Source organism: Stenella coeruleoalba, assembly GCF_951394435.1.
Source record: "Stenella coeruleoalba genome assembly, chromosome: 19".
NCBI lineage: Eukaryota > Metazoa > Chordata > Mammalia > Artiodactyla > Delphinidae > Stenella > Stenella coeruleoalba.
Genome location: NC_137165.1, coordinates 5418757 through 5431341, shown reverse-complemented (window position 1 = coordinate 5431341; position 12585 = coordinate 5418757). Strand labels below are relative to the sequence as shown.

Sequence of the window (12585 nt, the reverse complement as noted above, 5' to 3'; positions counted from 1 at the left end):
AAGGAAAACTTACTGTATGATCCCACATAAACATATAGGAAAAAGGAGCTCAAGTACATGAATCGAATATTAGTAATAGTTATCTCTAGCTCAGGGATGAGTATTTTTTTTCCTGGAAGCCTTTCCGTATCTTGCAGTGTTTCTACATTGAGTCCATATTGCTTTTGCTATCCACCCTTTATCCCTCTATGTTACATTCTAAGAGAATGGCTCAGACATCCAGTTTACTGATTTATTTTTAACTGTATTCATTCAGCCATCCACTTGAGTGTGTTTATTTTAATGAACTAAGTTATACTGTGACCTTTGGCTTATTTTTTAATTTTATTTTTCTGATTATAGTAAAACACATAAAATTTAGTTTAATCGTTTTTAAGTGTACAGTCAGTGGTATTAAATACATTCACATGGTTTTACAGCCATCTTCAGATCTTTTTCATCTTGCAAAACTGAAACTCAATACTCATTAAAACAATAACTCCCCATGGCCTGGTCCCCTCCTCCCCTGGCAATCACCATTGTTTTCTCTGTCTCTATGAATTTGACTACTCTAGGGACTTCGTATCAGTGGAATCATGCAGTATTTGTCCTTTAGTGACTAGTGTATTTTACTCAGCATAATGGCCTCAAGGTTCATCGACATTGTAGCGTGTGTCAGAATCTCCTTCCTTGTTAAGGCTGAATAATACCCTACTGTATGTCTACACAACATTTTGTTTGTCCATTCATTCACTGGTGGACACTTGGGTCATTTCCACCTTTTGGTTATGGTGAATAATGCTGCTATGAACCTGGGTGTACAAGTATCTCTTCTAGTCTCTGCTTTCACTTCTTTTGGACGTATACTCGGAAGTGGGATTGCTGGATCATATGGTAGTTCTATTTTAATTTTTTGAGGAGCCACCGTACTGGTTTCTATAGTAGCTAAACTAGTCTACATTCTCAGCAGCCGTGCAGTTTCGTTACATCCTCACCAACACTTGTTAATTCCCACTTTTTAAACAGTAGCCATCCTATTGGGTATGAAGTGGTTATTTTATTTTATTTTTAATTAATGAAAATTATCTTGCCTGCCTCTGAGAAATACCTGCTCCGTTTGTTCACACTGTTTTGTTGAAGTTTGGAGCCTTTCTTTCGTGGTGCTGACATTCCTCCCAGGTTAGGTGATTCTTGGTTGTACCCTCACGTATGCCCTGTGGATACCTGTTAGACTGTCTGATGCACAGGTGAGCACAGTCTGTGGGGAAAAGACATGTTGCTTCACAGTCTGAAGCCCACCACTGTGTCTCCCAAGATGACTTGTTTACTGCTCCCACCTGGAGACAGTTTCATCCCACATAACCAATGCCCGATCCAGTGTATGGAGGGGTACAGGACATAGTAGGGGCAGACCTCTAGCTTTGGTACCCCAATTAACAATACTGTTACATTGAGCCTTAGACTCCTTCCTGCTCCAAGGCAAGGAGGATTCTTGGCATGGCTTTCAGTCACTCACTTGTGTATGTCTTGGGATGAGTTTTCCAATCCAATCAATTCCATATTCATTTTATGTCTCAGAGATTACTTACAGTTCCAATCCACTGAGGAATCCCCTTTTTCTTTCCCTGTGAAGGTATAGAGTTTTTAAACTATCATTTCTGTTATTTATAGCAATCAGTTGTGTACTCCGTCTGCCATCTCGAAACAGAAAACATTTACTACTTTTGCTGCTAAGAGGAAAGAAAAGGATAAGAAGTGTAAATTAGTATAAATTAGAACTTAGCACCTAGAAACAGATCATGACTTATATTGGAACTCTAATAAATGATGAAAGCAACATTACAAATCAGTGAGCAAAGGAAAATTCTTTAATAAATGGCAGAGATATATGTAGTTTGCCAATTATTTGGAGTTATAGTCTAGCCTCAAGCCATACGTCAGATTCCACATGTGGGGATATATATATATATATTTCTCTCTTCCTTCATATCACCAAATTCTTCCATTTTTTTTGTTCAAAAGTGTTTTCATATTTTTTTCTTTCATTCACTTCTATTTAATGCAGTCAATCTAAGTCAAAATAGCTTTATATCTAGAGAACTGAAGCAGGCTTCAAAATGGTTGACACTAGTAATGGGATATCTCTCTAAACTTTTTCCTTTATTGGATTAAGATCTATGATAAATACAAAATAATTGAGGATTCTTACTTACTTTTGGTGTAATATATAGAATATGGAAGTTATTTGACGGAGAACTTGCAAAATCACTTATTCCAATCACAATATTTTGATAGAATTTACTAGTAAAACAGTCTGGGCTTGGAGGGTTTTTTGAGGGGAGAACTTTTTGGTAATCAGTGTAATTTATTTATTAAATATAGCATATTCAGATTTCTGGTTCTTGTATCAATTTTGGTAAGTTGTAGTTTTCAAGAAATTTTATCTAAATTGTCAAGTTTATTGGCACAAATTTGTTAATGATATTTTCCTGTTATCCTTTCTAATGTCGAGTGTCTAGGGTGGTAATTCCTGATACTGGTAAAATTTATCCTTTCTCCCTCTCTCTCTTTTTTTTTTTTGTCAGTCTGGTGAGACTTTGTCAGTTTTGTTGTCTTGGCAAAGAACCAGCCTTTGGCTTTGTTAATTTTCTCTGGTACTTGTCTGCTTTCTGTTTTGAAGATTTCTGCTCTGATCTTTCTTTCTCTTCCTTCTCCTTACTTTGAGTATACTTCTTTTTTAGCTCACTAAGGTAGAAACTTAGGTCATTGATTATTTAACTCTTTCTCCTAATCTAACAGAAGCACTTAAGACTCTAAGTTCCCCTCTAAGCATTGCTTTATCTGCATCCCATAAATTGTAGTATGTTGTATATTCATTATCATTCGGTTCAAAATATCTGTAATTTCCCTCGTGATTTATTTTTTGACCTATGAATTATTTAGAAGTTATCACCTGGTATTTTCCTAAATAGCACATTGGTTCCCATTTCTAATTAATTCCAGTGTGATCAGAGAAATACTTTATATGAGTTCAGTTTTTTTTATTGAAACTTGTTTTATGGTCTAGTATATCTTGATGAATGTACTATGTGCACTTGAGAAGGATGTTTATTCTGTAGTTAGTGGGTGTAGAGCTCTATAAATATAAATTAAATCAAGATGGTTGATATTGTTGTTCACATCCTCTATGTCATTAGTAATTTTTTATCTAGTTCTACCAAGTGTTGAGAGGGATCTTAAAAATCTACCATGATTTTGAAATTGTCTATCCCTTTAATTCTGTCAGTTTTTGCTTCCTGTAATTTGAAGCTCTTATTAGATGCCTATCCATTTATAATTGCTAGGTCTTCCTGATGAATTGTCTTTTTTATAATTATGAAATGTCCCTTCTTTATCTCTGTTAATACTCTTTGACTTAAAGTATATATTAACTGATATAGCCATTCCACCTTCTTATGATTACTGTTTGTATGGTGTATCTTTTCTCCATCTATTTGTTTTTAACCAATCTGAGTCTTTATGTATAAAGTGTGTCTCTTGTAGACAGCATATAATTGAATATTGCTTTTTTAAAAATCCCTCCTGATAATCTGCCTTTTGAGTGTTTAATCCATTAATATTTAATGTAATTATTGATTACCACTTTATTACTCATTTTCTGTTTGTCCCTCTACTTTTTGTTTCTATTTTCCCCATTTCTTGCCTTGTTTTAGATTATTTGAATATTTTTTAACATTCCATTTTAATCTATTTATTCTTTTAAATTATACCTCTTGGCATTTTTTTTTTAGTTGCTCTAAGGATGAGAATATACATAATTAACCTTTCATAGTCTACCTACAGTGTCTACCTAAAGTCTACCTGTAGCCTTTGCTGTCACAAAGGGCCCTTGATGTTATAATTGTTACCTGTATTACGTCTACATGCCTTAAGAACATCACCAATGATATGACTTTTCTCTAAACAGTTATATATATATATACACACACACACACACACACGCACACACACACACACACACACACACACACACACATATGACATATATATTTCTTAAACTTAAGAAGAAAAAAAATCTTTAAAATTTACCCAGCTAGTTACCATTTCTGATATGCTTTCATCATTCTTGAATATCCAGGTTTCCTTCTGATATCATTCCCCTTCAGCCTGAAGAATTTCCTTAAGCATAGTAGTAAGTAATAAGGAAATTAATTCCTTATTGTAGTAAAGTTTGCTGGCAACAAATTATCCTGTTTCCCTTTTACCTGAACATATCTTTATCTCACCTTCGTTCCTAGAGGATATTTCCTATTCTGGGTTGACAGTTTCAGGTTTGTTTTCATTTTGTTTTATTTTCTGGACTCCATGATTTCTACTGAGAAGTCTGTGATTATTTAAATCAATGTTTCCCTTTATGTAATGTGTTGTTTTTCCTGGCTACTTTCAAGATTTTCTCCTTCTCTTTGGTTTTCAGCCATTGGATTATGATGTATCTAAGTGTGGTTTTCTGTGACTATATCTGGTTTGGGGTTTGTTGAACTTTCTGAATCTGTAAATTTCTGTTTTTCACCGAATTTAGGGAGTTTGGGCAATTATTTATTTTTCTGCTCTCTCTCTAGGACTCTAATTAGCTGATATTAGACTTTTTGATATTGCGGCACAGGTACCAGAGGCTCTGTCCACTTTTTCCATCATTTCCCTCTCTCTTCTTCAGTTTGCTCTGTGTTCAAGTATACCGATTAATTACTCTAATATTCATTCTCTTTTCAGGCCTTTCGGTGAATTTTTTATTTCAGATATTCTACTGTTAAGTTGTGTATTTCCATTTGATTCCTTTTTATGTGTTCTGTTTTCTTGGTGAGACTTCCTGTCTTTACATTCATTTCGAGTATGTTTTCTTTTACTTCATTGAGCATAGTTGAAAATAACTAAAGGCCTTGTCTGATAATTCCAACATGTGGGTCATCTCAAGGTTAGCATCTCATTATTGTCTTTTCCATTTAGAGTGGGTCACATTTTCCTAATTCTTAGTGTGTAGAGTAATTGTGCATTGCATCCTGGACATTGTGAATCTTACACATAGACTCCTACGGTCCTCAGGAGAATGCTGATGTTTTTGTTTTAGCGCACAGTTAACCCAGGTAGAGTCCCACTTTAAGCTCTCCCTTGCCTGTGTGCACAGATGTCCAAATTCCAGTTTAATTTTAAACCTTTGCTGTGCTGCTTTGAATCTGCCCCATGGAAACATCATTAGTGGATCAACCTGAAACTTGGAGAGATTCACACATGGAATTAGGGAACCCCCTCCTCCAGCTCCCTCCCTTGCTGATTTCCCTCTTACTCCCTGGTGGGCAGCCTTGGTTGTCTGGGCACCTTTTCCTGATTCCTCTGGCCAGAAAGATGAGCAGGTTTTCTATTGGAGTTTTAACTGCCTATGACTTGCCACTTCATGACCACAGGCCACCCTCAAGGCAAAGCCTCCCGCCCCAAAATGAGAAACTCACCTGCATGTAAGTCACCTCTCCAAGTTTCAACTCCTCCCTACAGTCTGCCTGATTTTGTCACTATTCAGAATCCTTACGTAGTTATTTTTCACATTATGTTCAGAGTTTATGGTTTTTATCAGTAAGAGGGTTGGTCTGAAGGAGGGCTTGAATAATAAATGCTCGTGTCGTTTTCATGTATCCACAAAGTTAAATAATTTAGTCCTCTTTGTTGTCCAGTCCTAAGATGGAGTCATATGAGGCTATTCAGTGAAGCACAGTCCAGCCACCAAAAGTAATTAAAAGTATTTCAGCAACATTGGTCTCTCCCAAAGAAGTTTGGTGAGAAGCCAATTCAAAACCCACAGCAACACTTTTTAAAATTGTCTTTCTCCATTACTCTCTCAGTGTATCTTATGACTGCATTTGCTCTGAAGCCTCACTCTGAAATACTAAATGAACTTGAACATTAGCCCACATATCCTTTTCATCTTTGCTTCTCTTCTCTCCATTCTAATTTTATCTTCATAAAAGCAATGGTTATTCTCTCTTTTCATTATAAGGCGATTAAACCAATCCCTCGCCTTGAAAATTTCTGCTCTTTTTGTTCTTTTCCTGAGCAACTTAAACCCGGGAACCAAGATGGCGAACTCAGAATCTCCCTGAGAAATTGTAAATGTCCAAAGATGATGGGTATTTTTTTAGGAGGAAAGGGGTGAAGAGAATGAGAAAATCATAAATAATATGCTAGGGATAGTAACAAAGTTTTATAATTTATAGTTTGGACAGATTACAATGTTTTAATTTTTCTAAGTAAAGCATGACTCCAATAGCCCTTCTCTGAATTTCCAGGTGGATTCTAAACTCTCAGAATACTACCATTTATTGATGACTTAGGTGCCAGGCACCCTGCTAAGCAGTCTGCATACACAGTTTAATCAAACTATATAACAATCCTGTAAGGCAGGTGTTGTTCCCAGTTACAAATGAAAACACTCTGAGGGTCAGAGACGTTGAGCAACTTGCCCAGAGTTACCCACATAGGAAGGGGCTAGAGATGGGATTTGAACCCAGGGGAGAGTGGAGAGGCCAAGCTTCCTTTACTCCGTCTCCTCTTTGGAAATCATGGCCGAGCTCCCAGCAGTGTTTGATGGTATTCACCTCCCAGGTGGTCTAGCAGGGGAAGACAGGGCATGCTGCTGTGAAAGTAACATTCACTTCACAGAGGAGACAAGTCTTCTAGTCTCTGGCTGTTACCCACTCGCTGCAAAACCCTGCAAGCCCCTCAGCTTCTCTCATCCTTCCTCCTCCACGTCTACAACAGACGCGCAAGTGTCCTTCACGCAGACTTTCAGAACTGTTCTAGAAATAATGCAAGAAGAGTGATGCAAAAAAAAAAAAAAAGTACGAGGCAAATAGAAGTGATTGCGATCAGTCTTAGCCCAACTCACAAACTAACACTTGCTTTTCTAAGTTTTACAGTTACGGCTTCAACAGAGAAGGACCCAAGAACAGCTGGCTAACCAAGGCATCATACCACGTGAGTAGCTGCAACTCTTACTGACTGATCTGTACCATGGGACCATGCAGCTTGAGAGCTGGAAAGCACCTCAGAGGTCATAGTCTAATTCCATGGATCAGTCTCCCCAGATCCTCACAGACCCTGTGTCAGCAGGAACCCCAGACCTTGGCAAGGAGGCTTAGCCCCAAATGCTACTCACCTGTAAGCGCTTCCCTTTAATCACATAGGTTGTACCGAAAATTCTAATGTGGTGGTTTGTTTATAGGACAAACACAATTCTATGGGCGTCCGTCTCTCTCTCCTACTTTTAGAATTGGATCTAATCACTCTTCTTTCCGGAAGCATCAATCACATCACCTTTTTCTCACCTCCTCGGTTTCACTTCTGTGTGGGTACCTGAGTCCACAAGTAATTGAATATTGTCCAGTGCTTCCTTTCTGGAATAATGAGTGGCAATACCATTCTAGTGTAAATGGTATAACATTGAATTACTGGCCATCATTTGGGTCAAAGAAGAAGGATTATCATATCTTTTAGAAGATACGTTTGAAATTTCCTGCCAGTTTAGCAATGGAAGCTAACTTTGGGTTAGCTATAGAAACAGGAAAAGTACTGGATAAATGGAATCACCATGTAAGCTCCTTTAGGTGACACTTTCGAACTTCTCACCCCAGCAAGATTTAAAAGTCAATATCCATAATGACTCCTGCAGAAATCCAGGTCCTCGTCATGACTGTGGCTTCAGGGTTAAGCATGTGCCCTTGATTGAATGTCCTGCAGGTAGTAACCTTGGTGCCCTGTGATCCAGGGTCCAAACAATTTAAGTGTTGTCGGTGCTTCAGAACCAGAACAGAACTAAGACTATTTAAGTCCCTTTCCCTTGGTAATTCAGGTGAAGTTCTTTGTTCATGGCTAAGCGCTACAAAGAATGAACAGCAGGTGACCTACGGCAAAACAACTTTTTTAGAGGTTTGCTAAAGCACAGAAGAAAGATCTCACCTTGCAGCTGAAAGGCTGCTTCAATAAAATGTACGGTGAGGAAGAGAAACCAAAGGTACAAGTCTGTGTGGCCTGTTTCATCTCAGTCAGCCCAGCAGGGCAGGTGCTAAAACCCAGGAAAGACCAAGAGTCTGCAGACTTCAAGACAGATAAATCCGTGCGCACTCCAATGGGAGCAGGCCAGTCTTTTTCAGAATCCTGTTGCAGACACGTAGAATCGAACTTGTTTAACCACGTCTAGAAGAACGATTCACTAAGAATGGAGTGTAGACAAGTCTAGATCCACCAGGATCCTCTCCGTAGACCACAGTCTCTGCCACGTGCCCTCAGATATAAGATGAGCACATCGGTTTCAGTGGGATTCAAATAACCTGTTCCTTCACGGGTGTTTCTTTCCCTTAATTCTGGAAAGGCAATTGGAGTAGAGAGGCCTGGTACCTTTGCATCCCCTCAAGCTGTTCACAGCTGATTTAAAGTTTAACCTACGTGCTTAAATAATCCAAGCCCGGGTCTTGCAGCTGGCTTTCGGATGAGAATAAACTTTTGTTTTTAGGTTGCTGGGGTTAAATTTCAGGGAGTCAGTGAAACACCTAATAAAAATAGGAATGAACCCGATGGTGCATTTTTACATAACACCCTTATGTAAGTCATGCAAATTGAACGTCCATTTGTAGAGTCGAATCCAATGAAGATATAATATTTTGTTGTCCAGGATTTTCAGAATCAAGTAGTGTACATATTAACGAAATACTGCTTGACAGAAATTTTGCATCCATAGCCCATTGTCTGATTAAGATAATTGCTGGGGGAAAGTCTTAAGAGTAATGCAATGATATTTCTTTTTAATTCAGAAAAATGAGAAGAGTTGATTAAGCATCGTCAGTTTTCCTTACTCTTTAGCCATCTCCTCTCCAGGCTTCCCAAGGGTGTCGATTCTGCTGTGGAAAAATGTCAGAGCCGCAGCAGGTGCACCCTGCAGGCCCAGCCCCTAGACCTCGATGACTTAGTGCTTCTGGGGAAGCCAGACGCAGTCGAGCCCCTGCACCTGCTGAGAGGCTGGGGGCCGAGATGGTAGCCTCATCAACCCAGACATGAAACATGCAGTCTGTTTACTCAGCGCCCCCGGGGGCATGTGTGTAAAAGCAGCCGCTCTAGAGGAAGGAACAGGAGCCCACGGTCTCAGGGTCCTTTCAGCTCAATCAAACTCAACATATTTCATGATGAACTTGGCTCTCTGCAGGGTGGTGTGCCAGGTGCTGTGGGGGGCCACAGTGAGCAGGACCGTCCTTCGCGGAGACTCGAGATTTCAGGGGAAAAGGTGACAAGAGACACAGATAGTATGAGTCAGGGTGAAACTAGTTATGTTCTACAAGAGGGCTCTTTATGTCTTCGTTCTATCATTTGAATTTTTTAAAGTGGAAGGAAAGAGGAAAGGAGGAAGAAAGGGGGTAGAATGGAGGGAAGCAAAGCCGGTAGTCATTGGAGATCATCTAATTTACTGATGTTCAATGTTTTTTAATAGTTAAAGATAGTGTGTCTGTGTGTGTGTGTGTGTGTGTGTGTATATATATATATATATATATATATATATATATATATATATATACACATACATATACTCCCCTGGTGGCGCAGTGGTTGAGAATCCGCCTGCCAAGGCAGGGGACACGGGTTCAAGCCCTGGTCCGGGAAGATCCCACATGCCACAGAGCAACTAAGCCCATGTGCCACAACTACTGAGCCCGCGAGCCACAACTACTGAGTCCATGAGCCACAACTCCTGAAGCCCGCATGCCTAGAGCCCGTGCTCTGCAGCAGGAGAAGCCACCGCAATGAGAAGCCCACACACCGCAACGAAGAGTAGCCCCTGCTCGCCGCAACTAGAGAAACCCCGTGCACAGCAACGAAGACCCCAATGCAGCCAAAAATAAATAAATAAATAAAAATTTTAAATTTATGGGAAAAAAAAAAAAAATATATATATATATATACACTGACTGGAACAGGGTCGGGGTCCTCTGTCCCATTCACCCGGCTCCCCTCATCCCTCCTAGATGACCCTGATTATCCTCCCCAGAGCGCTGGTCGTCTTTAAACAGAGTTTGAAAATCCCTTCCCTAGTCCACGTCTCATTGTCTTTAACCTCCATGAAGCCGAGATTGGAGAGGCCTAGGAGGCTTTTCAAACATCCCCAAATCAGGGCCCAGTGTGGTCCTACTTACAGACCTGAACTGTGAGACCTTAAATGCACACACGATAAAATTAGTAACACGATCTCACGTTATCCATACGTTGGAAATAATTGCAGTGCTCCCCCTGAATTTTCAAACTTGTCATAATTGCCTAAATGGAAAGCTTATGGCCAAGTGAATTGTCGATTGTCCTTATGGTGTTATCGGATGGCTCTGCAGTTTTTAGCTGGTCAATGGAAACGCCTGGTCTCCTTGGACAGAATTAGTCATGAGTTGTACATTAGATTAAATCCCAAGGGCATTGTCCATTGCAAAAAAAGAGTGCAGTCCACTCCTAGTGCGGCAGAGCTGAGGCCAGAACCCGTGTCTCCTGATCCTGGTGTAGGGCTCTTGACTCAAATATTCAAAAGGAATCACTGGAACTGTAAAAGCACTTCCTTAAGTTTCTATCATCAAACATTTTGTGGCCAGAAAAATTCAGTTGGAATTTGGGAAAATAAAAACATGTATATGTGAAAATGCCAAGGAAAAGCCCATGGTTTTAATGAAATGGCTTTGGGTTCTACGTTGTAATCTATGTCTCACCATGACCAAGAGTGAATGGAAAATTCCACTGAGTTTGCTCTGTGGCTGGTCTCATTTCAAATGTGCACCAAACTGATGATGAAGTAGAAGGTTTCTCCCCCACTGACTCCAGTGGGACCATGGGTGATTTTCAGTAGACGAGTGAAACTGGTCCACATGGATTGAATTTAATTTCTTCCTCCTTCATGGGCTTGCATCCTGCAGGTTTCAAAGTTGCTGATGAGTAACCAACAGGCCACAGCAATCACAGAATCGAAGTCTCTTTTATAATCGCCCTTCATCACCTCTCTTAAGCATGTACTCCTATCTTACTTGTATATATTATAGGTTTAGGATTTTCCCCTTCCAGTGCTTTGAATGCCCTTAAAGGCATTTTTCCTTGAATTTAGTCAAGGAAGGCACACGGCCCCTTGAACAACTTCAAACAGTGGGAAAGCGTTCTCGGGCCAGAAGCATGGGCCCAGGTTGGCTTCTAAGATTGCTTTCACGTTTATAGTATCAATGGCGGAATTCACATTTTCCAAAGAGTCGTGAAATCTGAGTGAAATAGCCTCTCAACATTAACTTAGAAATATTACTTTAAGAATATATTGTTTGGACTCCTCTCCAAAATCCTACCTCTGAATCTCAAAACGGAGATTTCAAATTGCCTGCTTGTCACCATCAACTAGAGTTCAAAGGGATGGCTTTGCCACCCCTCCCTGCCAGGCTCAAGGCTGCAAGAGGACATCAAGGTTCTCTTATTTTCTCTTGCCTTTGAGATAGAGCCCAGGCTCGTCCTCTGGAGCCCTATGGATGGGGCTCAGATCTGTTCATTATTTCTCAGGCAGATTTTCCCCACTATCTTCTTTTCTCTGGGCATCACTCTCCTGGGTTGAATCTTAAATACCGTTTTATTCCAACCATTTCAGAAGCCTTAGTGCAGAAAGACGATCAGCTCTGAGTTTTCAATGCAAAAAAAAAAAAAAAAGAAAACAATGGTCATAGAGCAATTCAGTAAATATTTCGACCATGGAACACAAAGGAGTCAGACATGAATTCTGTTTCAAAGAGCCTACAGTCCAGAAGGTTCCTTAAATCGCTCCTGCTTAGTTATCCCCATTCATAATATTGGATAATGTCCCACCGCTACACGGAGTGAGTTTCTGGGAGAATTGAAGGAAATAGATGACTTTCTCCCCCTTTCCTTCTGCTACTACAGTGGGGCTGATCTATAGGAACCCAGGGGAGAGAGGAGGGAACATTGAGTTTATTCTCCGGGAATATAGAAAACGAGATTAGAGAACTGAAGTGGATTACAGAGGCCCAGGGGCCCAGAGAGGCTGCGACTTCTCCCCAGAGACTCAGAGAAAGCACCGCTGGCCAGAAAGAAGTTTCTGGGCAGCCTGGTTCCATGGTCTGATCGATGTCAATGAATGGAAAGATACGATGAGCTGTCTGTGAATGGTGCTGCCTTTATTTGTTTTGCAGACTAATCCAAGCCTCAGCAGCCACATACTTACTGCAAAGCCTTGGTAAATCCCTGAATTCTGTGATCCTCCTGCATAGCAAGAAGAGTGACGGGGCACTTCCTCTACCCACAGCACATGCAGCTTCCTGATAGTTTTGAGACGTTGACGGGGCAAAGTCTTCCTTCCCTTCCTCAGTGCCTCCATCTGACTTGGCTTCTCCCCACAGCACCCTCCGTACCACACACTGTTGGCTGTTTGAGCAGAACACGGCACGAGGGTTTCATCTGTCCCTCTCCCCTTCCTTCTAACATCTCAAACTCAGAGAGAGGAAAAAAAAAAAAAAGGCGCCCTGGATTTTCATGCCAAGCCCCTTT

General features: G+C 40.3%; 1 protein-coding gene across 1 annotated transcript in view; it reads left to right on the top strand.

Moving 5' to 3' along the window:
• Window positions 1-12585, top strand: part of MYOCD (myocardin) — a 93528-nt gene that overhangs the window by 28139 nt on the left and 52804 nt on the right. Inside the window, exon 2 of the mRNA XM_079905746.1 lies at window positions 6937-7002. Coding sequence (XP_079761872.1) covers window positions 6937-7002 — 66 coding nt within the window. The remainder of the gene's footprint in view (window positions 1-6936; window positions 7003-12585) is intronic.